Source organism: Vitis vinifera, chromosome 2, assembly GCF_030704535.1.
Source record: "Vitis vinifera cultivar Pinot Noir 40024 chromosome 2, ASM3070453v1".
Classification (NCBI taxonomy): Eukaryota; Viridiplantae; Streptophyta; class Magnoliopsida; order Vitales; family Vitaceae; genus Vitis; species Vitis vinifera.
In genome coordinates, this window is record NC_081806.1 from 19850220 (window position 1) to 19878018 (window position 27799).

General features: G+C 32.4%; 1 protein-coding gene across 2 annotated transcripts; it reads right to left on the reverse strand.

Annotated features, from left to right (window-relative positions):
• Nucleotides 1-16898: 16898 nt before the first annotated feature.
• On the reverse strand, nt 16899-26806 carry LOC100252728 (alkylated DNA repair protein ALKBH8 homolog). Of its 2 annotated transcripts, XM_010646301.3 has the most exons (8): nt 26633-26798; nt 24979-25296; nt 23461-23556; nt 23228-23314; nt 21012-21137; nt 20496-20783; nt 19238-19303; nt 16899-17312 (listed from the first exon to the last, which is right to left on the reverse strand). In XM_010646301.3, the coding sequence occupies exons 2-8, from the start codon at nt 25279-25281 to the stop codon at nt 17256-17258; spliced, it is 1023 nt and encodes a 340-aa protein (XP_010644603.1). In that variant the 5' UTR covers nt 25282-25296; nt 26633-26798; the 3' UTR covers nt 16899-17255. The 2 variants fall into 2 exon arrangements, with proteins under 2 accessions (XP_010644603.1, XP_010644612.1); XM_010646310.3 differs by lacking the exon at nt 21012-21137 and having other exon boundaries at nt 26633-26806.
• Nucleotides 26807-27799: the final 993 nt, after the last annotated feature.

Here is a 27799-nt window from a genome sequence, read left to right on the forward strand (position 1 = left end):
TAGTAAGTGCTTCTAAATTTTAGAAATCATCGTCAAACATATTCCTATTCAACATCATCATAGCATACTCATTTCTACCATCAGTGTAATCATGATGTCTTATTACCACTCTTTCCCATTATCATCATATGCTCATTTCCATCATCATGATATACTCATTCCTACTCATCATCATCACCACCTTTCATTCTCATCATCTACCATAATCATGATGTACCCATTCCTACTCATCATCACCATCATCATCAAATACTCATGCCCATTCATCATCATCGGCATCATACATATTATCTAATGTATATATTTTTAAGGGGCATCATCATATATATTAATTCCTTTATATTTCTTGAAAGGTCAATGAATTGACAAAATCAAAACATACCCACTCCAATGGAACACAATCAAAACCTACCCTTATACATACAAGTTATCTTCATAAGCCAAATCGAATTCAATTGAAACAATCAAAACCTACTCCGAATGGGACACATCCTCGCCCCAAGACCCACTCCAATGGAACACAATCAAAACCTACCCTTATACATACAAGTTATCTTCATAAGCCAAATCGAATTCAATTGAAACAATCAAAACCTACTCCGAATGGGACACATCCTGTCACGCCCCAAGACCCACTCCAAGGGCATGACAGTTATTTCACACTTCAAACCCGAAGGCTTATAGTGTAACCTAATCCAAAGAATTATCTTGTAATCGGAAGTTACCAATTACCAAATACCTGTTCAGAGAAGTAGAACAAAATCTAAAATCCTCAAAATTCGATTTTAAAACTAAAACATCCACTATCCAAAATCCATTGTCCAAATATTTGCAAACTTAAACAATTCAAGTACTAAAACAAATTTCAAAATCTCCAAAACTCAACTTTGAACTAACATAAAATTTAAAGAATCAATATCCAAATAGCTTCCAAATACCAAAAGATCTAAATGAACATAATTAACAGTTAAATAAAATCCAATATAAAATCCTAAGTCAAATCCTAATGATGACCATTCCTCAGCCTAGTCATCACTCCTCACCTGAACTAAGGGTACCTGAAAAGTAGTCAACAAATAGGAATGAACTCACAACCCAATAAGAAACATTAATGTAGTTCATGGATCAAATATTTCAAATTCACTTGCAAAATAGGAGATATTGTAATCAATCATTTTCATAAACCTGTGAGTTAATTTTTTTTTTTTTTTGCCAATACATTCAAAATTTCTAATTGTATGCATTTATTTATGATTCAAACATTTTCATATCAAATTCAGTTAAAACATTCCAATAATTTATTTACTCTGGTCATCAAACATCAAATAGTGCCCAGTTAGGTGAGACTTTTCAAATGGGTAGCTAGCCTCAAATTGTTCCTTTAAGGTGGACGGAACCAAACACTACTAGTAGTAGTAACCTCTAACCGAAACCCCTAAAGGTTGGGGTTCAAATCAATTACATTTCCCACTAAGAGATGTAAATGTCAACTATTATATCCCATTGACAAGGGCCAAAAATCAAAAGTCAACTATTATATCCCGTTGACAAGGGCCAAACAAACCAGAGTCAAATATTTATTTCATTTATTCAAATTTACAACATATAATATCTCCACATTTATTTGTCAAAAACAAAATATAAAATTCTAACGTACTTTTCATGCAAAACAGGTTTGATCCATGCATAAAACGGAATATAACTCAAACGTTTTCAAATAATATATAAAATTATTTTAAAGAAAAATTTAACAACTGCATTAATTTCCCTTACTTCAAATAAGCACTCCAAATCTTGAAAAGTTTGGCTCCAAAATTTACTTCTCACCTAACATAACAAAAAGGTATTATCAACACTATTGACTATTCATTTTAAAATAGGTTTGGGAATCCTAGAATTTATTTATTTATTATTATTTTTAAGTCAATATTATTATTACAAAAATTATTTTCCAACTTTTTAACCATTAACAATTTATCCTCAATAATTTATTTCTCTTTCCTAAACTAAATTGAATTTCCTAAAAATATTTATTTACAATAATCTCTTTCATCACTTTACATAAGAATTTATTTCTTTAATTATTTATTCCAACTTTTCCTACTACCTACTTCATATTTTAATAAGATTATCCTACAATCCTCAATATATCTTTTTTCTTTTCCACCCTCAATATCACAAGTCATTGACTTTTCAACCACATAACCAAACCCACACACAGTATGTCTCCATGATCTCCACATTTTCTTTTTAATCACTATTCTACCATATGTTTTTTTTTTCTTCTATTTATTTATTTCAAAACCTCACTTTCCACACCTATCCTACCATCTCCGGCACACACCAACCATTAAACATTAAATAAGAAAACATACGCTCCACACCCAACGGATCCACACATTCCCATTGCTGTTTATTTATTTATTTTTAATTCTTAATTCTACGGGGCTTCACTCTGCCACAACTATCACACGTCATCCACCACGAAATTAATTTTTTTTTTTTTTTTAAGAAACACAAACCCTAATCTAGATTGGGGTTTTCTACCTAAGGTTAAAAATATAACGAATATATTAAAATAAGATCTAAGAATTAGGAAACAAAAATCTTACCTAGAGAAATCTGTTCTTCAAACCCTAGATCCGAAAATCTTATGTCCTCTGACATTCTGCCAATAAGAATGAAAATTAAGAGAAGAATAGAAAGGATTTTCCCTTTTTTTTTTTTTTTTTTTTTATACCTAGGGTATTTATTAGGAAAATTACCTTTTTACCTCTCTTTCATTTTAGTAAAATAATTAATTCACTATTATTATTATTATTATTATAAATTTCCTATCTTATCCCTATATAAAAATTTTTGGGCGTTACACATCCACCATCATATATATTTATTGCCATGTGTTTATGAAATGATCATTCAAATGACACAATCAAAACCTACCCCACTATGGCGCACAATCAGAACATACCCTATAGAAAACTTAGAAAATAAAAATTATAATTTGAATGTATTTCCATTTTATACAATTTCACAGATTTAAAACTTGGCGCCCGTTCTCAAAATGGGTACTATCGGGTTAGGTGAATTCAATAATAAACACCTGTTGACATTCTAGCATTTTTTCTCCATTCCGGGTATAAAAATGAACATATTTTTAAGTGATTATGTTATTTTTGGAGGCGATATCAAAGATATCAAATTATAATTCTAATCTATTATTATATATAATTAAAATATTGACAAATTTTAACTTATGAGTTTTGAAAAAAAAAAAAAAAAAAATTCAATTTCATCCCAAAGAGAATACTTGGACTCTAATATATGAACTCAAAATTGAGAAATCCATTTTAGAAATATATTTTAAATAAAATATTAAAATGAACATACACGAGATTAATTTTTGATAGATAAAGTTGCTATCATAAATTTGATAAGTTTGCTGATTGGACTTTAAGAATTTTGGGGAGTGAATGTAAATTTACACAAAATTTGAAATTATACTCATCAAAGTTAAGTGTAAATTCACACAAAATTTGAAATTACTTTTATGAAAGTTAAATTTATTACAAATATTCAAAAGAAAAAGGGTTGTCACTCCTTAAAATAAATTACTTCTCTTTGCAGAAATATTTATGGCTACACTAAACTATTTCAATAGCTTCGAACAACTTATTGTACTTTTAAGATTCATAAGATTCAATGGTTTGTATGTCACTTGATTTGATTTTCTTGAAAACCACCCTAACCATATGAATTGTGTTATTTTTCTTAAAGATGAAAGTAAAAAAAAATATATTTTGCAATTGAAAAGCCAATTTTAAATATTCACAGAGGTGGTATTTGTTTTTTTGATTGATTTTAAAAGCAAACACCGTCAAAATCTTTAAATTTTCACAATGATATCTATTCAATAAAAGGGATAAAAATTATAAAGTAGTGAATCGTAGTTGCCCTCAAATGTATCATGACCTAAAGCAAGGTGGCTCATTGTATGCTATATTGCATGCAAAAACACATGAGATATAAGCTAAAATGGTAGGCATCCTTCTACTACAAAAATTGTTAAATACACATACATCACACATTTCAAATAATAAGTTGAGAACATTGAAATCAGAGTTCTAAGCAATACTTCCCATTTATACAAATCATAAGTTCCCTTTTTCTTATTTCATGATGAACAATACTCTAATAAGGTCACATAATATTAATTAGTTGCTACTCAAATTTTCATTAATTTTGTGAGAAAGTAGTATCAAGAATGATTTTCTTAGGGATAGACCCCTCAAATAGGCCAAGGTTATATACATAGAAGTTACTACCATTTTTCATTGCATTTTCAAGACCGTAATGTTCAAAATTTTAATAAAACTAGTTAAGTCGTTGAAAAGGAAAATTAAATATAATAAGATAATACCAAAATCAATATATACTTTCAAAATTTTTATTATTTATTTAAAAGGAGAACCAAATTTAAAATTAAAGGATTAGAAACTCAAAGTTATTATTTGTTTTTTAAATAAATTTTCTCTATTTAAAAAAAAATTGTTTAATATTATATGTATGGATAATATTATTAGCAAGATTTTAGCTAAAGTCGACATGATCTCTACCATTAATTTCTTAGGTAATAACTTCATTTTTTTTGGATGAAATTGATAAAATGGTATCAAAATTTTGGGTTTATGGTTGATCATGTTCTAGAATTTAGTATTTTACCTCAATTATTCAAACATCATTTGAGCTTTTGAGTTAAGTTAGTAGCTTAAAAGTTGGAAATTATGTTCCTTAATGCAAATGTCACCCTCAATTTTAATTTCTCCTTTTGTTTTATTTTAAAAAGGAGAGGACAAAAACTATTTTGGAATTAGCTAGATATAATTGCTAGTAGTTGCCTAAAGAAATTAATTTGAACCACATATTTGGAAACCAGTCATACAACATTATTCTATAGGACTCTAGATCTCTCTCTCTCTCTTTCTCTCCAAAAATGGCTGATAGGTTGCTCATCTCTCTTGGTTTGCTTGCTGTTCACATCACTATTTGTTTTTCATAAGCACTTTGACATAATCTATTTGCTTCTCTATGTTGATGACATCATTATTACAAGCAACAACTCATCTCTTCTTGACAATTTTACTTGCAAACTCAATTCTGAGTTTGCCACTAAGGATCTGGGTCCTCTCAGTTACTTCCTTGGTCTTGAAGCAACGACCACCTTTGACGACCTCTTCATCAGCTAGTTAAAATATGCATGGAATATTCTCACACGAGCTCAGCTACTTAACAACAAACCTATTCACACCCCCATGGTTGTTTCACAACACTTGTCTGCTAATGGTCCTTTGTTCTCGGATCCTACACTTTACAGATCTCTTGTTGGTGCTCTCTAGTATCTGACCATCACCTGTCCGAATATTTCTCATGTTGTCAACTATGTCAGTCAATTTCTCCACTCCCCAACTGAAGACCAATTTCTTGTTGTCAAACGCATTTTTCGCTATGTTAAAGGCATGCTACACTTTGGTCTCACATTTTTGTTGGAATTTTTATGTGTGGACTTACATAATCAATTTGATAATGTCATAAATCAATGTTAATTTAATTTTTGTATTGTGGTCCATAATGGGGCTGGACACATTATTGCTTGATTTCTATGAGCTCACCTTAATTCACTTGACTGGCCCATTAAGTCAAGTGGTCCAAATTGTGTATGTGTGATATGTAATATATATGAATTATTTTTATTTATATATATAAGGGAAAAAGGCAAGGTGACTATCCTATTTTGTTATGTTTTTCTCTTTGGGATTGAGAAGAGAACGTACTGCACGAACGAACTCTTTAGAGCACACAGTTATTTTGGGTGTTGAAAGGGAAGAGCCAATTGAACCCGGGGTTTTTCTTCTTCACGAATTGAACGCATCCTTGAACATCAAAAGAATACAAGAATGACTTTCTATGGGATTAATAAAGGTCAGTTTTTCTCAATTCCCAATTTTTATTGTATGCTTTAATGTCTTTCATGAGATCCTGTTTACGGTTTAAATTTTTCATCAATTGGTATCAGAGCAACCATGGATGACATTTAAGCTACAATTTTTTTTTTAATTTTTGGATTAATCAAGGTTTTCCCGAAGTCAATTTTTGGGGCTTTTTTCGTTTGATGTTAATTCTTCATTTTGAAGCAATTGGAGACTTGAAGAAAACACCTTTTGGAGGAAAACTAATAATTTTTTTTTTTTTTGTTTTTTTGGAACTCAATTGATGGGATTTCGAAAACTAGGGTTTCTCATGGCTCTTCATTTATGCGTTTTTGTGCAAATTTTTAGTCAAGATTGATGGATTAATGTTTGATGATGGAAAACCGGTTGTTTGCGTCGGAAATTGCATAATTTTTTGGCCGAAATTTTTTTTCCCTTCTCCAAATCTGTACAGCCAGAACCAGAGCTGTTCAGCCCGTGAAGAAGATGACGACGTCATCATGACATCATAATTTAAAAAAAAAAATAATTTTTTTTTGTTTCTCTTGGCATTCTTGGAATGATAATGCATATGTTGAAATTATTATGCATTTATGAAATTTGGATTTATTGGGACAATTATTATTATTATTGTTGTTCTTTTGGGTATAATTTTTGTGTTATACCAATAATGTTGTCCTAAGCTATGTTGTTCAATATCTCAATTTATTATGACATTGAAGAACACTTGTGTGATTGCCTATCACAATTCTAAGTGTGTCAAGTTGTGTAAATTGAAATATTTTGAATTCATCATGACAATAGTGAACATATATGTGGTTGCCTATCGCGATCCTATATGTGTCAAATTGTCTTCGTTGAAATATTTAATCTCTCACATTTTGGTTGTTTTATTATTTTAATTGTCATATCGATGATTATAATACTTGGTAGGATGCTTAGATTGGTGAAGGAAATTAATTATATATTATAAACTGTACTAATTTTCTTTGCCCTTTCGATATTAAAATTAGTGCATTTTGGTTGTGATATATAATTATTTGTCCTTACCGCTGTGGAATTTTCAAAATTCCAAGCTATTGGTAAATTGAGTAATTCTGGAAATTAGCAAATAACATGATTTTGTAGTAACATGCATATTGTTTTATTTTGCTATTTTCTAGCTACTAGCAATCCTGGTATTACTCTGCAATTGTCTACCATCAAGCCTCTTACAGGAAATAATTTTGAGGAATGGTTTGAGTCTTTCAACGTCCATATGACCCTGGAAAATCTGGACTTGACTTTGAGAGTTGATGAGCCAACTAAACCCACTGATATGAGCTTTGCAGACGAAAGATCCTTTTATGAGAAATAGGAGCACTCCAATAGGAGTTGTCTGATGGTGATGAAATACACTATGGATAAGTCCATTAAAGAATGTGTGCCAAAGACAGAAAAGGCTAAAGATTTTTTGGAATATGTGAAGGCCAATTATACCAAGACTGATAAGGCAGAAATGACAACTCACTTGAAGCTTCTCACAACCACTGTGTATGATGGAGTAGGTGTGGTTAGAGATCACATCATCAAACTAAAGCATTATTTCAACAAGGCAAATGAGATGAAAGTGGAGTTAAGTGAGAAATTCCTAAAATGGCTGATACTTGAGTCTCTTCCTGCTTCCTTTGATGTAGTGAAGTTGACCTATAATGCCTTGAAGAAAGAACGGTATAATTGGCCTTCACATATTCCAAAAAATCTTTAGCCTTTTCTGTCTTTAGCACACATTCTTTAATGAACTTATCCATAGTGTATTTCATCACCATCAGACAACTCCTATTGGAGTGCTCCCATTTTTCATAAAAGGATCTTTCATCTGCAGAGTTCATATCAATGGGTTTACTTGGCTCATCAACTCTCAAAGCCAAGTCTAGATTTTGCAGGGTCATATGGATGTTGAGTCTCTTCCTGCTTCCTTTGATGTAGTGAAGTTGACCTATAATACCTTGAAGGAAGAATGGACTTTGGAAGAGTTGATGTCCATTGTGGTGCAACATGAAGTCTCACTGAAGAAAAATGAGACTCACTCCATTGCTCTTGTTATTGACCATGGGAGCAATATGAAGAAAAAACCTCAACACAAGAATTTTGGAGGCTCTAAACAATTCAAGAGGAAGGAGAATTCGAATCAAGGAGCCCCTAATGGATCTGCTTCATCTAATGGTACAAAGAATGAGAAATTCAAGTGGAAGTGCAACTTTTGTCATAAGGCTGGGCATAAGCGGGTTGATTGCTTCAAGTTTAAAAATTGGCTAGAGAAAAAGAAGAAGGGTAAAATTGTGGTTGTGGTTGATTTGAATGCAAACATGATTGAGACTAATATTGTTGATGTTCATGTCAATTCTTGGTGATTAGATACTGGTGCCACTATTCATGTTACTAATTCTTTGTAGGAGATGACAAAGAAAATGAGGCCGTCAAAGCATGAAGAATTTGTGTACATGGGTAATGGAAGCAAAGTGAAAGTAGAATTTTTTGGCATGATAAAACTAAGATTGGCCACCAAAATCTTTGTACTGTTACACGATGTTGCTTACATTCCCTCACTAAGGAGGAATTTGATTTCTGTATCTGTTTTGGGCATAAAGATTCTTCGTGATAGGGCTAATGGGGTGCTTAAATTGTCTCAAAGAACCTATATTGAGAAGATATCGAAGAGGTTCAATATGCACAACTGTAGTTCTACTAAAGCGCCAATTGTGAAGGGTGATAAATTTTCAAAGGCTCAATGTCCTCAAAATGATGATGAGAGAGAGGAAATGAGAACCATTCCTTATCATCTTTGGTTGGCAGCCTTATGCATGCTCATGTATGTACACGCCCTGATGTTGCTTTTGTTGTGGGCATGTTGGGAAGGTACTTGAGCAATCCTAGGAGTCAACATTGGAAAGCTGCTAAAAAGGTCCTTAGGTATTTGCAAGGAACTAAGGACTTATTAGTCATTCATGTGAAGTTTTGGAATGGTCAATTATTAACAGATGAGTGTAAATATGCTTTAGGGGAATAGGATTTTGATCTATGTTTCAACAAGTAAGAAGGGATGCATCTTAAAATTAATAAAATCAATATACATTGTCTTAGATATCATATAAAGCTAATATTTAATCAGTACATTTTTGTTTTCAATAGGTAATTAATTAGTCTTCAATCAATATGTAGACCCCCTATTTTTAAACCAAGTGTATTGGTTCAATGATATGATTTTATTATTACCTTTTTATTTTTATAAGTTGAAGCAAAGGAGCCTTTCATAAATCACCCGGGAGTGGAATTTAGTCATTTTTTGAAGTGAGGAGGGGGGGGGGGGGGGGGGGGGGGCCCTATGCATGAAGGCAGCCGCATGGGAAGTGTGGCAAAGAGGCATGGCCGGCCATGGTAGTAGTTGAGGAGGACATGCTGGCTGATCGGACAATAGTAGAGTTGGTAATGGCTTGCTGCGGAAGATAGAAACAGGGGATTTCCGGGTTGCAGAGAGAGGTTGGGAGCTTCGGGGGATTTTCTGGGGGGGGGGGGGGGGGGGGGGGAAGCCAAACGAAACAGAGATGAGAAGGTTTTAGGGGGGGAAGAGAAGAGCTTAGAAAGAAAGAAAAGCTAGTCTTGAAAAAGGAGAGAGCTGAGAGAGGAGAGCAGGAAACCAACCCACCCTTTGCTTAAAAGAAGCATTCCAGGTATGATTTTTCACGAGCTCCTTATTTCTCATTTCCCTCTTGACTAGCTTTCATTTTCAGTTCTTTCTTTTTTGAGTTTTTTTGATTTATTGATTGGTGTGGATATTACAGGCCACTCATTTGTTTTGTGGGATTTTGGATGTGCATGCTCTGTTTTTTTTAGATTTTTCCCGTAACTTGGTGTATCAAGATCACACTCTTGCTTCCTTTTGATTTCACCTATGTTAGCCCCTGAATGTCACTTGAAATGAGGTTCCACACGTTCATGTCTTGCATGATTTCCTATTCATTCCTCTCTCATTTTCCATTTCGGCTCCTATTCCTATTTTTATTCCTCTGTTTCTGGTGTTTGAGGAGCTAAGCATCACAGTTGGGTGGACCGTTTGTTGGGTCGGCTATTTTGTTCGGCGTGTTCCTAGGAGGGCCACTTTCCATGCAGTTGGGAATTTTCGGGTGCCCGGAAAGCTATATGGACTGCATTGGGACTTCTAGAGAGAATAAACTTAAGCGGAACCATCATGAGAATGTTGGTGCTGTGAATGCCCTAGCCAAAGCCTCTTCTGTGCCTACAAATGAACTCAATCTGCTGAATTTAGAGCGTGATCATCATACCAATAACAACAAGGCTCTTAAAGAGATCTTGTTGTACAATGTACTGGAAGATGACAAATAGCCTTCATCATTTGGCTCAAAAGAGCAAGTCAGAATCGCATGTTATAGAACATGTTTTTCAGGTTATCATATGAGAACAGTTCCTGTAGCTCATTTCTCATTCGTTTTCCCTCATTTTTTTTTCCATGCATGGTCCCTAAAGTTCATCCATAGCCTGCATTGAGTTTCCAAACTCACCCATCCACATGCGGGAATCCACATCCAGCATGTACTCCACAACCTCTTTCCATAACGGTGGCTTAGCGCGGCCAAGCCTCACTGCCACAATGCTCATGGCCTGGCATCTCAAGCTATCTAGTTGGTTCACGGTGAAAGGATGTAGATAATGCATCTTTGGCAGTAGGGGGTGTCCATAGAGATACATCATGTTTGCTAGAGAAAGGCAAGTGAGTCGAACAGCTAGTTGGAGTTCCTCCATCGCTCATTGACCTGCCACTTTCCCTTCACTGACCAAGCCGGTAGCAGTCGCGCCTCGAGGTCGCGAGCGGATTCTTCCCCGACGCCGACACCTGGTTCGCCTCAAACTGCTCCGACCATGTCGACAGTCGTGCCGGTCACCAGCGACAGCGGCAACGTCTTCTGGATGCCGCCGGACTGCCGCCACCGCTTCTCTCTCCATCGTGTCGCCGGTGGTGGAAGCTTCCTCTAGGAGATGTTTCCCAGGTGGAGGGGCGGACTGTGAAGGAGATGGAGTCTTGGGCTTGCCCATGGTGACGGATATTGGGCTTGAGTAGGAGCCCAGGCCCAAGCATGTTGATGGAGGGCCTCATGCTCCCCATGCCAGCCACCCTCATGGCCCAAGTCCATGTTGAGTTAGCCCATTTGGCTGCCTCAATTCTAAAAAAATCCTTAAGCCTCTAATCTTCGTAATTTATTAATTTATTATTTAATTTTTATTTCCATCTTATTTTATTTTTACCTTTTTTTTTTTAATTCAACTTAACCATAACCGAAGGACAAATTATTAGGATTGAATATCGTTTTTGAAACTCAATAATTTATATTTCACCTTCCCTTCTTTACTTATGTCTAATCACCATAAATGAAAATTTTTATATAATTAACTTATGTTGGTCTCGATGAATTTACTACAATCTAAACTTTAAATCCTATTTTCAAAACTTAGGTCCTTAAGTAATTTTTCAAAAATCCAATGTCCTAATTTAATTTTCAATCCTTAAAATTCCACTATTCGTCTAAATGTTATTTTCGTTAATTAGAATTATTATTCCATATTTATTTATATATTTAAAGTCCAATCCTTAAAAAATCCAATGTCCTAATTTAATTTTCAATCTCAAAATTTCCACTGTCCAATTTTGTTCATTTAAATATCATGTTTGTTAATTGTTATTATTATTTCGTATGTATTTATTTATCCTCTTTTAAAAAAATCTCATTCATTAAAGTCTAATCCTTCAAAAATCCAATGTCCTAATTTAATTTTTCAATCCTAAAAATTCCACTATTCGTCTAAATGTTATTTTCGTTAATTAGAATTATTATCCCATATTTATTTATTTAAAGTCTAATCCTTCAAAAATCCAATGTCCTGATTTAATTTTCAATCCTATAAATTTCACTATTCGTTTAAATGTTATTTTCGTCAATTAGAATTATTATATCATATTTATCTATTTATTTAAAGTCTAATTCTTCATAAATCCAATACCCTAATTTAATTTTTTAATCCTAAAAATTCCACTATTCGTCTAAATGTTATTTTCGTTAACTAGAATTATTATCTCATATTTATTTATTTATTTAAAGTCCAATCCTTAAAAAATTCAATGTCCTAATCTAATTTTCAATCCTAAAAATTCCACTATTCGTTTAAATATTATTTTCGTTAATTAGCATTATTATTCCATATTTATTTATTTATTCTAATCATTAAAGTTTAATTCTTCAGAACCCGACTTCCAAATCTAATTTCCAATCTCAAAAGCTCCACCGTTCATATACCGTTGTTTAATGATCATTCTCGTTATTAATGTTATCACATTCATTTATTTATTCAGTTATTCATATATCAAATATCTCATCTCTAAATAAATTCTTAAATTTTCAATTTCTAAGTTTAATCTCCAATCTCTAAAAATTCCATCTTTCGCAATTATTTACCTAATCTTTATTATTTCACCATCGTTATTATTCTATTCATTTACTTATTCACTCATCCACTTATCCACTCATTTAAAATCCCGAACTCTCAAATCATTTTCAAAATTCCAATCTCGTTCAAATTTAATTTCTAAAATTCTCATTCTCACATTTAATCTCTGAAATTCTGATATTCAAATAAACTTTAAAACTCCAATTTTCCAGTAATCTTCGAGATTCCAATTTTTCAAATAAATTTCAAAAATCCAATTTTCTCTCAAATAGTTTTAATTCCGCTCTGGTTTTCAAACGATCTTCTGCTCCTCTTGATTCTAATAAGCATGAATGAATTTTTCATAATTCCAGAATAATGGAATCTGTGACATTAATTTATGCAAAATAAACGGGCTTTGGTGGGGGCCCAACATGGGTGACTTTATGATTGATTGATTGATTGTTTGATTTGATTATCATACATGATTGATTTATCATATTCTCTGACATGCATGAAATTATTCCTAAATTGTGCACTAACCCTCTCTATTGATAGCGTATGGTGGCTCGTTGCCCAGGTATGTACCCATTTTTTCTCTAGTCGTCGTCTATACATGTCCCGATTCTCACATGTACATGATTTATTCTGGGTATTCATTGATTTACTCATCTATTGTCATGATTGCTTCAATTTTATTAGTAGAGACCCGACTTTAGGGACTTAGAGGGGTGCTACGGTTTTTACCGTACATTCTCGATAAGTAACTTGACCCCCGAACCCGATCCGGTTTTTTTTAGATCACCTTTTCCAAAATAAGGAGTCACACTTAGGGTTTTCTTTCTTATTTTGTTTACTCTTTTAAAATAAAATAAAAATAAGTGGCGACTCCAAGTCATTTTTCTTAATCAATAAAATCATTTTTTAAAATAAAAATTGAGCTCCCCATCGAGTGGGAAACGCATGAGCCGAAATGCAGGGTCCACACAATACATATTGTGACTATTTTTTATATGTAGGAGAAATAGTCCTAGGTGGTTAAAAGGTTGAAAGATAATGCAATAGAGGGAGAAAAAAAAAGCATTGGGATGTTTGAGAGATTTTGGGAATTTTCTTTTATCTTTATATTATTAAATTGGAATTAATAAGTTTTAATAATATAGAAAATAAATTAACTTCTTGAAAAATATGCCAAAAGCCCACTCTATCTTGGACAATTTTTTGTTTTCCATTGGATGCTGACTTCAATTTTGGAGAATTTTAAATATGCCCCCCTTAGTTTTTTTCCCCAAATATATATAATAAAAAATAAAATAGAAACTTTGTACACCAAGATAAATTTAATTTTGAATTTTTAAATTTTAATTTAATTTTTGTAATGCAACAAAATCTTATTTATTTTTCATTCTTTCATCATTTCTAATATTAATTTTTCTAATAATGTTAATTATTAAATAATTGTTTTAAATTGTATGTTCTCTTTGATTTTGAGTTTGAATATATATATATATTTTTAATTTTGAGACTTAGTTAAATAATGTCTAATTTAAAAATAAATTAAATAATTGTATTAAATTGTGTGCTATTTAATTATTCACATTATGAGAATTTATATTTAGCTTTAAAATTTTATTTACTAATAATGCCATTCTCATATAATCATATCATAGAAAATTTTAGAAAAAAAAAAATTACTTTTAATTGATTTTATACTTAAATCTTGTTTGGTAACAATTTCTTATTATAATTTTCTATTCTTTAGAACATAAAAACAGAAAAAAACATATTTTACAACTAAAAAATAAAATTTTTCAGAAAACATTTTTTACTTGTTTTCAGTTTTTTCACTTATTTTCTTAGGATTATTTTAAAAATAACTATACAAATATGCAAAATGATTTAAAATAAATCATTATATATAAAAGTGGTTTTAAAACATATTTAAAAACATAGAAAATAGGTAAAGAATATTTTAGAATCTCAAACAACCTTTTGTTTTATAAAATTTTAGAGAGCAGTTTTCAAAAACAGTTTTCGAAAACTCTTTTCTTACAAAATCTTATTTATTTGAGATAAAAAAATAAATAAAAGTACTAGGTAAAAGTTAAAATTTAAATAACATAAAAAATTTAAGTAAAAATAAAAGTGCAGTTTTCAAAATGAAGATAAAAGGTAAAAGTAAAAAAAAAAAAAAAAAGAATAAAATAAAATAAAAACATAAAAATTTAAAATTTTAAAATAAAAATACGAAATAAAAGTAAAAATAAAAATAGAGATAAAGATAAACACAAAAAACAAAAACAAAAATTGAAAGTGAAAGGGTCAAAATCAAGAAAGCCAAAATTGTAATGACCAAGAGTAACTAGGCTGATAATGGATGGACTTGCATTGAAATCAACAAAGACAAATTTGGGATTTTACACTATGATATTATCCTTTCTCCTTGTTTGGCATGATGCAGGTGTTCTTCCTGGCAAAAGAAGGCATGGGACCCACTTGGGAAGGAAGTGTATTGATATTACTAATTTACTACTATGTTTGATTTGGACCATTTCATATTGAAGATGTCTAACATTATGACCATTTGCTTAAAGAATCCTTTACCTACCCTATGGCATAAGATCTTTGTGTAAGTTGGAATTCATTGAGTTATTCACTTACCCCGTGTTTAGTTCTTGGAAAATTTGAGAAAATTCAAAAGAAGAAAAATATAATAAAAGAAAAAGTGAAGTTCAAATTATTAAATTATATTTACATGTTTTTTCACTTTCTTATAGAGATTAAATAATTTAAAAATATATAAGTTTCTAATCAATTTTAATTATATTTAAAATTTTTTATTATTTTTCATGGTAAATAAAATGTAATAAAATCAATTTATTTTTATTTTCATTACTACTTTCTCAACATACATTTAAGTGATATTTTTTTTTTTTACTTAATTCTAAATAGAACTTTAATGTTTGATAATGTTAAGTATTATGTTTGTTTTTTTAATATTTTATTTGTATTAAATATTTAAAAGTAAAGAAAAATCAACATGTTACTTTTTTTATTTAAAAAAAGTAAAATATTTTAGGTTTTTTCTATTCAACAAAAAGTTTATAATAAGTTATTAAAAAAAATTTAATAACTTAAAGTTTGAAAATAAATTGTTTTCAACAAAAAACTAAAAAAACAAACGCAACCTTAGTCTTTTATTCTTCTCAATAATTGCAAGGCAATGACTTCTTCTATTACTTAAAATGAAAAATTATGAGTACCTAATGACACACTAAAAGCTTATTATATATATATATGATTTATGTAGTTTGCCCTAGACCAAAATTTATGAATAAACCAAAATCCATTATATAGTTAGCAAAAATACCCAAGTAGAAGTTTAGGTTTAAAGAATGTGAAAAATTAAGGCTTTAGTGGAAATAGAATTTGACTATTGACTTGAACTAGAAATTAAGGCCAACATCATGACTTGAGAAGAGCAATTTTGGTCTTGTTGACACCTTGATTTTGCACTACCATTTTACATGTTAGCCTAACAAGGTAAATACATCTCAAAGTCATGATATATGATTCCCCCCACAGGGTGTTCTTTATTACTTTACCTTGGATTTTTTGAAGATCTCGTATTTATCTTTCGATATTACAATTGGAAGGATTATTCATAATATAGTAGGTGAGCAATTAAGAGTTCATTTAACAGTGAATCTAAAAAACATTTTTAGTCTAAAGAGTATTTTTGAAAAAAAAAAAAAAGGGATATTTAACAAAATTTAGGAAATATTTTTTAAAATATGAAAAAATCATCTATAATATTTTCTGTAAAAACAAATCTTCAAAAAAATTACTTCAACTAAAAACACTTCTTGTAAATAAAACATAGCCAAATGTACTATAAAGGTCACTCCCTCGCCTCCATATATTATTAACGGTCACATTGTGTACCACTAGTACATCCCTCAATGGTGCACAACTTCCAAACACTTCATACCTGCTTTAGTTAGCGCAGGGCTAAGGGGGCCCAATCGAACGTGATGCACTATGATAGCAAGCTTTGTCTTTCCTATCATCAAGTACTTGAAATTATTGAAGGGTCTTGGTTTGAAGACTAGAATTAGAGGTCAATTAACATGAGATTGGCTCTAATATTGTGCAGTTCATTTCAGCAAAATTGAGGGGGAGAGTACCACCCCTTAGAGAATATGAATGCTGCTGAAAATTGTGGCTCTGTGTATCTTGGAAAGATTCAAAATAAGTTGCCACCCAACAATATAAGCATCTTGAAAAGGGAAATAGGAAAAGAAAGAAAAAAGAAAAAACAGCATATCCAGTCTCTCCATAAAATGGCCATGGATATGTATAAAGTCACTTGGTCGATATCATGGATTAGATCAAATCCTGCATCTTTATTCTAAATTGGGAAGTTGAGATCAATGGAGAGGAAAAAAAACCCATTGAATTATATAAAGGCATTTGTTTCAACAAGTATACAACTTTACCTCTTTCATCTGAATGACAATAGCCATGAAATTTCATTTCATCTTATCCTGCAAATACAACAACAGAAGCAATAATCCTAGAAATGCCGATCCCAAAACTTTTCTACTCTCTGCTTGCACCTTTCATGCTCCCTTTTCTCCTTAGAACAGATACTTATAGTTAAACTGTGTGCCCTAGCATTTAATCTGACCAATAATCGGGTTGGCCACCCTGAACGCCTCCTAAAAAATTTAGACAGTGATTTGCCATGTCTAAGTATGTTTCTTCAACCAGTAAGATAACAAGATCATCTTATCTGGGGGAGTCACAATACTGAGGAAATTCACATTGGCAAGGACCTGTTCTCACCTGCAATAAATGGAAGCAATTCGTTTTCCTCGTGATTAAGATAAAAATAACTTCATGAGTTAGCTTCATATTTCATTATACAGCCAACTCTCTACATATCTGTGCATTATCACATTAAACCATAGAGGCAAGCAATTATTTGTGTGTGGTATCAAGAAATGGTAAGAGTCCTCATTGAGTATTAGTAAGACTGAGAAAAGGAAGAATGACAGAAAAAGGAACCGAAGGACCAAAGAAGAGGAAGAACATATGAAACAAAACTCAGCTGAGTATCAAGTTCAACAGGAAAACAAAATCACAATAAAGTGGGTGTTAACAGCTGTTTCAATTCCACTAAGGAAAAATCAACTGACCATCTTGAGGGAAAAGACGAAAATTTTGTGTTATTCTTTTAGGTAGATCACTGGTTGGCTTCGACTTTATTAGGGGGTTGGGGCAGATGAAGCCTTTCTTTCTTCTAAGTCTACCTTACCTCCTCATCTTGAGCTTGTCAGTCTTGACTTAGGTCAGCTTCTCCTTAAAGGTCTTGCCTTTTTGGCACTTTAGCCTTGCCCTAGGCTTGGTCTCAGGTCTCAACTCTTTCGGATCAAGTCTGGTCAAGCAGAAACTTTCAGCTCTATGTTTCCTAAAAACAGGTAACAACTCGCACATGGTGAAGAGTATATGGTGGGTGTGCATCTGTCTAATATCAGACTATGGTTTCACAGAATCATGAAACCCGAACCACAAAAATGGAAGCCACTCCATTTTGGAAAGTGATAGGGGGAAAAAGAGAGCAACTCCCATTTAATAGCGGGGAAAAAACAACCTATATTAAAATAAATCAAGAACATAAAGATCCAAGGAACCACTCTACACTCCGTTTGAATCATGGAAAGTACCAAGGAAAGGGAAAAAAAGATATATGAAGGAACTTCCAGCTCTCTTGTTTCAATTGTCATTAAAAATAAAATAAAACAACATAAAGATTACTTAAAAACTTATATTTTAGAATTCTTTTATCTCTATTTAGAAGAGAAATAAAATTGGAGAAACATGAAAGGAAAAGTTTATAACATTTAAACTTTTTAATTCTTTGTTTGTTACTCTTTCTTTCCTTCTTTGCTTCCTCTCCCTTTCCCTCATATCTTCCCTGAAACTTGTCACAGTCCAAATGGAGTTTTAAGGTCCAAAATGAGGCAAAACCATGTTAAGATGTAATTCCCACTAAATTATCAAATGGATGCTGCTCCACTTTTATTTAGGAAGTCTTCCTCGGGATGGTGTACCATTTTAATGCCTAAAAGCTCCTTTAAACCGTTCAGAGTGTTTTACATGGTACTTAATTGCAAAGATAAAGCATTTTGAAGCAAAAAAAGGGGCTAAGATCTAAAGCACTTCTCAGTGAAATTAACAGTGAGATGCTTTTCAGTAGTGCTGTCAGGAAGAGGGTTCTGAATTTGAATTCTTTCTACTAGAAGCTACAACAGCACCAAAGAAGCCCTAAACTGTTTTTTGTGCAAAAGTAGAATACACACTTCCTTTTCTAGTATAAATGAAAAATGAGATGTTTATACAGAAAAGTAAATGAGGACTATTACAAGCTACACATTCTTCTAGTGCATCCTAGAAGGATCAACTGCCATTCATCATCTAGAAATGCCCAAGAATGTTATAGATTCAACAGTTAGGAGTGTAAAGTGGGGTCAACCATGGGTTAGAAGGGACTAGTTAAAATGGGATGAGTAGGGGCACTTAACCTCTCTGAATGTGGTTCATGTGTGACTGGACAATATATTTGTCTCACAAATGTATGTCAAACTATCTTAGTCTCAAGGCTATTGCATGTATAAAATATAAAAAAGAAAAAAAGGAAAATAGATCAGAAAATTCTAAAACAAAGCAGTTTGGTACATGAACAAATCATAAACTAAAATCTCGCATACCTTACGAAATGTGAAGGATACCCTCCTCGGACCTCTTCTGATCACACTGTCCTTCACCATGTCGATCTGTAAAACAATTTGTTCACAATTATCTTTTAGGATGAGGTAACAATTTTGGTTTCATATGAGATTACATAAAACCAAAATGTTAATAATAATCAAACGTAAAACATTACAAACGTAGAAGCTTCATATCATTCGTTGAGAAAGGTGGGAAAAGGAAAGAAATAAAATTTTGAAGCTTAGATTTTTGTCATCCTGAGAAATGAAAATCTGAACTAATCAAACCCTAATAAAATTCTTTGACCTCATTGAGGTGAGTTTTTGTACTGTGTTTAGAACTAAAAAGCTGGCACAAGTAACAAATTTTTGTCTCTATATTTTCCTCTTTAGTGCAACTTAAGGAGGGTAAAGAAAAAGTGTAATTAAGAAAAGGAGGGGAGGAAAGCAAGTGTTGTTTTCCCTAAGCAAGGACAGCCCCAAAAATCATGCAGGAATCAGGTTGAATAAACTCTGTGAAATACAGAATTGAATAATTCTAAGCAGGTTATACACATCCCAAACTAGTATAACCTCATCAACCTATCCGTTCTGTTCTATTCCTTAAAAGGAGATTATAAATAGATGAAGTCCCCAAATAACGATTGTTTTTCTCCTCACATTGAGGAATTTTTCTTTCTCCAAAGATGTGAGCATTTATCACCCTCAACAAACCCCTAACTACAGTAAAAGGGACCATCATGCAAGAAACCTGACCCTGACATCCATAATCCTTCAAATTCTAATCTTTAATTATGTTGATTCATGGTTTGGGAAAGACCCAAAGGGTATCGGATAGGCAACAGCCATAAACCAACTTCAGTACTTGATCCTTGTGTACTCTACAATTACACATTGGAGGACTTCTCAGTACATTTCAAGATTTTTTATCAAATGACCTGATTATGAAATCATATATTGGAGGGTCATTCAGACAAGTCAAACAAACCAACCAATGGATACTCATGTATACTTACTACCAAATGAAATAAGAAACAGCTTTCTACTTATTCAAGATATCTATTCCAACTTAAATTATCACTAGACGGAAACTTGTTTTTTCCCTGGTCTGAATCAACAATTTGCAGAGATCACTGTTTATGGTTTGTCAAAAATAGATTTAATTCCCATTTCATTGGAAATATAACATCTTATGAAGCTACTAAAGAGAAACTTCAAGCATAAATACAGATGACAACTCATGAATTATAAGATATACCTTATGGTGGGGAATATAGTGATGCCAAGCATACCGTGCCTCTCCAGATAACAGAAGCATTGAACGGGGGGGAAGATAAATAGCCCTTCTTAAAAAACTTGAGCTTTTGTCAGGATATTCCACACTCATGTCAGAGCTTGAGGCAGATTTAGGCCAAACACCTTCTGTATATCTTCTGAAGTCCATAATGCAGGGCCCTGCCAATGAGAGGCTGAAAATGAATCCCTCAAATGCTGAATGGGTATCTATATGTGGGGACAAGCCCACACCAGGTGGATACTCGTTAACCTGAGCAAAATTTTTTGAGAATCCTCAGTCTTAAACATAAACACATGAATCTTTACTCCACATAGAGCTTAACCGCCATATGGTGCTAATGTTTGGTTTATTCTTTATGTAACAGTAAATTCTCCTCTATCATAACATAAAATAATGTTGACACAAGAGTTCAAAATTGCATATTTACAGAGAACAAAAAAAAAGAATTAGGGACCCCAGAAACATATTGAAACATACCGTTAGTTGGTCCAAAACTATATCAGCGGCAGATTCAAGGTTGGGAAATGATGAGATTCTTTCAACTATAGCAGAAACAAATGATGGAAGTTTGCCCAAATACTGTTTTGTATTAACGTTCCTTGTCTGTTCCAAGAAAGGGGGCACAAAATAACAGGTGGCTTAATGACCTTTCAAGACCCTTACTCAAAGGAACCCACAAAACCAGCAAAATCTTTAGAAAAGAATCATAAGATAATTATTCCTTACATTATCACACAGCAAGAAAACTTCTTCATATGTAAGAAATGATCATTAAAAAAGACATTAAAATATTTAAAGGAAAAACTACAACTAATCCATGTATGCTAAGCCATTTACAGCTGTGATTGTCTCTAATAATGCAAATTTCAAGCCATTTGATGTTGGCTCCTTATTTTATCATCAAACCCACAAATTATTTTCCAGGGATTTATTTTTATACAAACACCAACTGTCATTGAATCGGATTCAACTCATAATTACCTTTTTCCTATTGGACTTTAATCACTTTCTTTTTCTAATAGATAGGTTCTTCTCAAAATAGGTCTTCTTTCTGCCACAGAGCTTTAGACTACTCTTTTAGGATGTTCTACTTCCTCGTGAAACAAAGAGAGCTCCTGTATAATAAAGGAAATTCTCCCTAGGACATATGACAGGATTCCACCCCTCAACTGTCAATTGATGCAATCTGTATGGCATTTTTTCTTAGTACGCTCTTGAGATATAGTCCAACTCTCACCACCAAATGGGTTACTTTTAACATGCTCTTTTCCCCAAGGAATGTCTGCCACATAGAATAAGGTGGAGCTTCTTCTTTGAAACCAAGACATCCTTATCTTTCCTTGTTCTGATAAAGAAAATAGTCTCTTGATTAATTTTGAGAGATGTTCTCTTAGCTAACTCACACACATTATCAGTGGGCCTACCATAGGGCTTACTTGGATATGAATTTCCTATTAACCCAAGTGTTACGACAGACTGAGCAGGGCTCGCCAGTTCAATCAATTGCCATGTGACCATTTAATGGACCATAATCTGAGGTTATAAGTTCCTTAAATTGATCTTACCAAATGTTACCAAAACACAGCTGCCAATAGTCTGTCCTTTCACTAAAAAAAACTGACAATAGCTTATAGCGAAGTCAGTTGTATATCTTAAGCAAGCTGATCAAAGAGCAGGGTATCATGATTCATGACATATCAACTCACCAAACGAAGAGAGAGAGAGAGAGAGAGAGAGAGAGAGAGAGAAATTAAACATAACAAGCTCAAATACACACACACACACACACACACACTCCAATCAGACTTTCTCTATGGAGACAGCTGGATATATTCCCAGACCACAATCATTTCTCTTATTCAGTTATTTAAACAGGATCACTTTCCTTGAGTATGCTTTCCACAACCACATGCAATCCTGAAATCCTCTTGATTCTCATATAGAACTCTAAAAGTAGGATTACCTTTCTTACAATGGTTTCCACAACCAGGTTCATAACATAATTCATATGGCTTTCTTACAAATTTGACTAGTAAAATAAAATTCAAATATAAGATATACATCAGACATCTATTTCATTAAATTGCAACTGTTAACTAGCAATTAGAAATCACTACCACATCTCTGTACTCATCCCTTGATATAAAGATGCATGAATTTTCTAATTAGGGGGAAAACAAAGAAAGAGATAGGAGAAACAGTTTCATATGAAGTCCCAAATCATCAGAAGCAGTGTAAGAATGAATATCCTAATCCTAAGCAGCACAATCAGGGAAACTTGAATATGGAAACAAACAGACAAATAAAAATGAGGTCAGTCAAGTCCAACGTAAAATCCTTGAAATTTAGGAACTAAGATCCTTGAATGATTTGTTAAGAGGTCTCACCACAGAGGGCTTCAACTGGATGCATCCCCACTGCTAAATGATGTAAAAGTTATAGATAGGTGCAAAACAATAGCTGATTCTTTCAGCCAAACATGTGTCCCTAGAAATGCTCACATTTGATGCAACTAGAATGTGTCCAATATTGCAATATAACAAAGTTCCTCGTACTAAAAAAGGGTCCAGAAAAAACCATCTCAGTTTGTATTGGCATCCTAGGAAGAAAGGGGGGGAAAGTGACAAATTACAAATCAATGTTAAACTAATCAAAGTGGCAGGATGATACTTCTGCAATATTTTGTAACTTACTTCATAGCAAAACTCATATCCATAATGTTGGACCCTTCTTTTTGAGAGACTTTTCCAAGACATCTTATCAACCGCTGCAAGCAGTTCCTGAAGAAAATAAACAAAGTTAGTGTATGCCTAACATGCAGGCAAACAAACTTCTACAGATATAAACTTACAGAAGAATTAAAACATGAAATCAGAAAACTGAAAAGGGCAAAAGTTAAAAATTGCTTCAAGAAAAACTGTCAAACCTCCTCTTCTTTAGCACTGACAAAATCATGCAACAAGTAGATGCCTGGAATGTTCAACTCTGAATCCACCAAAGATACTGGTACAGAATCATTGACCTGAACCAAACAGACAGGTGATGCGTCATTGACTTGAATCAAATAAACATGCAGACTGATTCATGGGCCACAAAAAAATACACCAACGTACTGGAAACCACTAGTCTGCAACACATGGAATCACAAAGAAGCTATGCATTATGAATCTCATGACTCCCATTTACCTAAGTAATAACTGTTGATTCTAAAGAATTCACACACTGTAATTACAGCAACAATCATTTTTATTTACAAAAATTTCCTACTCCAGATTATGTAAATGACCAAACTGCTGATGCAGTCAGAAAAATTAGAATACCTTTACAAGTATACACAAGAAATCCATCCAGTTCAAAAGAATTGAAAGAGCATGCAAAGTTACAAAACTAAGTACCCGACAAATGCCTACAAGGTTTAACCTTTGTTAGATTAAAACTTTGATCATCATGATATTAAATTGATTTAGGAAATTCTATGGATATATCTGACAAGAACTGATACAATGTGGCCATGCTTTTCATACATAATAAATATGTACTTTGATGCACAAATAAAGGATTGATGGTAGATGTGATAGATCAAACTGAAATTTCACCTAGGACAGCCAAGTGCCAATCCCTGAGAGAAAAGGGAGAGAAGAAGTTCCAAATGCAGGCAAAAATTCAATCACAATTTTTCCAAAAGCTGCCATCTACAAGCTTGTGTGATTCCTTTATGGTATACTAGGGGCCCAAATAAAGGTTCAATATCAGTCCTCCATTAGTCCTCCATTTATTTTTAATATAGGGCCTCTTTGTTTGTCTTAAAGTAGAAATAGCTAAAGTACCAACTACCATTAATTGGTCTCATGACTTGCTGAATCAGTCAAATGTCTTTCAAATAATTAAAGTTTTTAATGTAACCTGTTTGGGACCTAGGAAAGCTAGCTCAGAAGGAGAAACATAAAATCAGAAAATTAAAATAAGGTTCAACTCAAAACACCAACTAAAAAGATGTAAACTGATCCACAAGTAAATTGATGGAACCCACTAATGAGATTGTTCAGCTCCATCTAGTGGGCTCTTTTCAAGACGCTCAAGTGCTTGCACAAAGACTTCAGCATGCCCAGTCATATTTCAAGATGAATCCAACCAAATGACAAGGAACATCCATCTTTTGCATCCTTTTATTCAGTAAAAGAGATTGAGACATGCCAAATCATTAAAATCCTTCATAAACAAACAAGGAGGTTGCCTATGTGGGAACAAATCAGATGATGATCAGACCAATTGTTCATGGTCTTGTGTAACATAATTTACAGCTAAAACTGAGGTACCTGAAGAATTTTTTAGTCATGTCTCAATCCAAATTAATGATTGGGAAGCTACCAAAAAGCAACACAAGAAGAAGAGATTAAAGTGTAGCCTTAAAAGAAAGAAGACTCAGCAAGTAAGGATGTGGTACCTGGCTAGGTGGTTGAAATATTGAATAACGAATGTGCAAAAAACGACCTCCAAGAGCAGGACAGGGATGTCCATCTAATGCTTTTAAGGCTGCTTGAGCAGCACTCTCTTCAAAATAAGAAACAATAACGCGAGCACCACTGTCATCTGCTGGATAGACCCCTTTCACTTCTCCAAAGGTACTGAACACTGAAGCGATAGTGTCAAAAGAAAGTCCAACAGCTGGCCCACAGTTTGCCACATAGAGATTAGGACTCAACTCGCCATCCACTCCCTTAGGACGTGAAAATCTTGGCAAACCCATGATATAATTCAGCCCCTGCATACAAAGGGCATGTCTAATTCAGTTTTTCTTTGATTTCCAACTACTTACTTAGGCACTAGAGAACAAAATCACAAAAGAAAAAAAGAAATGACAGCCATATGGAAATCAAACATAATTGAAAATAAAACTTTTCAGCTAACAAAATCGGAGTTTTTGCTCAAATTAGAAGAAAATGACAGAAACAAAAAACAAAAAACAAAAATCCCCTCTAATAGTAGCAAACACTATTTAGTATTTACCAAACTAATGGCCACCACACCATGCCAAATAACATGATTCCATATGAAACACCAACGACTCTTTTTGTCAAATGAATTTTGCAAAAGCCATTACTCAAACTAGCAACTCTAGAGAAAGTAATAAGTAGAAACCATTACTTAGAGTAGCAGTTCAATTGAAAATACACAAGACTGCCTTCGTTATAAATCAATGTATAATTTCCATACAACTACCACTTTTGCAACAGCTGTTTCTTCTGAACTCAACACCCCATTTCTAATTTAAAAACCTCTGTATAAAATAGCAGTTTTTTTAAGTGGATTTCAGTAAAGCTGCTATTAGAAACAAGGAAGTATCCTGAAATACATAACCACCAAGTAGAATAACAATTCCATTGCTCTTACATTAAACTACCGATTTAAATATCAATTTCCTACAATGAATTCTTTTCAGATTCTAGAAAAATTTATGTAGTGGGGCAACTTTGGTTCAAAGGCAATAATGCACTAAGAAGAGTAGGGCAACCCTCCTTCATACCAGGGCCGACATGGTTGCTATCCCTAATGCCAATTCCACCCATATCATATCAACCCACAATTTCAACTAGTGATTTATGCACAAGTTGATACTCCAAATAATGCTTCTTTTCATATACATTGTTTCAAAGTTTTTTTCAATATTCTCTAGTTTAATTTTAAGTGGATAAAAACATATAGCCACAGATTGAAATTTCATACAATTTAACATGCAGTTATGCAGAATTTCTCATGTTAAGATTTGGACTCCATCTAAGTATACTATAGTTATTTCGAAAAAACAAAAATCCATAAATTTAGCAACAATTCTTTGTTATGATTCTATGACCCAATAATAAGAAACAATCAAATCAGTAACAAAATGAAAACCCTTTTCTTTATCAAATCAGCAATTTTAGTGAATAACTTCAGCAAATTATTTCACAAAAATAAAAATGACAAGAAGCTAAACTCACCAAACAGCACCCGCCCAGATTATTATCAGAAAAAACCATAATCTAAAATATATACACACAATTCTCTGAGGAAAAAAAAAATATCAGTTAAGATTGTGTGCAGCTGATCAAAGAGAGTACCTGTTCGAAGCGACTTTTGAGATGGGTCGTCGTCTTCTTCTTATACTTCTTTGTTAGGGTTTCGAAATAGTGAAATGAGGGGTTTCAGAGGGAAAAAGAGGAGAGAATGGAGTTTGCAGGCGAAGGGCAAATATCGGAAGTTCCCGGAGTTCATTTGCTCAGGTTACGTTTGATTCGATCTAGTATATATATGTCAAGAGAATTGATTTTTTTTATAAATAAAATATAATTAAAATTACTTAAAATATTATAAATTATTTAGTTTTATATTAAAGAGTTAAAATAGATAAAAATGAATTTAATGTGGGATATAAAAATAATTATTGATTTTAATTTTAATTTTTATTTTATTTTATTTTGTTTTTTATATTTTCAAGCAACAAGCATAGTTATAACCATTATTACCATAACAAAAAATCTAACTTCCCATTAATTATAACTTCATATTTTCCATTTTTAAAAATATAAACAGACTTTTATATAAATTCAATTACTTTTAAAGATTTACATTAAATATAAAAATTAATTTAAAAATAGAAATATTAAAAAAATTATCAAAAAATTTTAACATTTTTGAAAATAAATTTTTATTTTTTCATTTTATATAAAAGTCTCTATTTTTTAAAACAAAAAATTAAAAGTATATCTAAACGAGCAAAGTATAAATATATGAGATCATGTTATAAATAAATAAAATCAAAATATAAAAAAATAAAACTAAATACACGATATGAAACCAAAGTACAAAAACAATGAGACGTCATGTGTTATAAACAAGCATATAACAATAAACACCTCGGTTACACATCTGGTAACACCTGATTGATGATATTTATTTCTTTGTTTGTATATTGACGTTATTTATGTTGAATATCGATTAAAAATAAAAGTTATAAAAATTGATAATCATTGAATTCAATCTTACCTTTTAGTGATTACTTAGATTTGCTCAACAATACTTCAATGAATTTAATTAGTCTTTTGGAAAATAGAATGACATGGTTTGTATAATTTTTAGACTATGAGTTATAAGACATCATGGAAGATGGACCAACCCATATGTTCTTCAAAAATTATTGATGGGGCTAGAATTCCAAAATCAAACAAGAATGGGATGAGCTTTGTTAGAAGAAAATGGAACACAATGCTAAGGTTAAATTTTTGAAT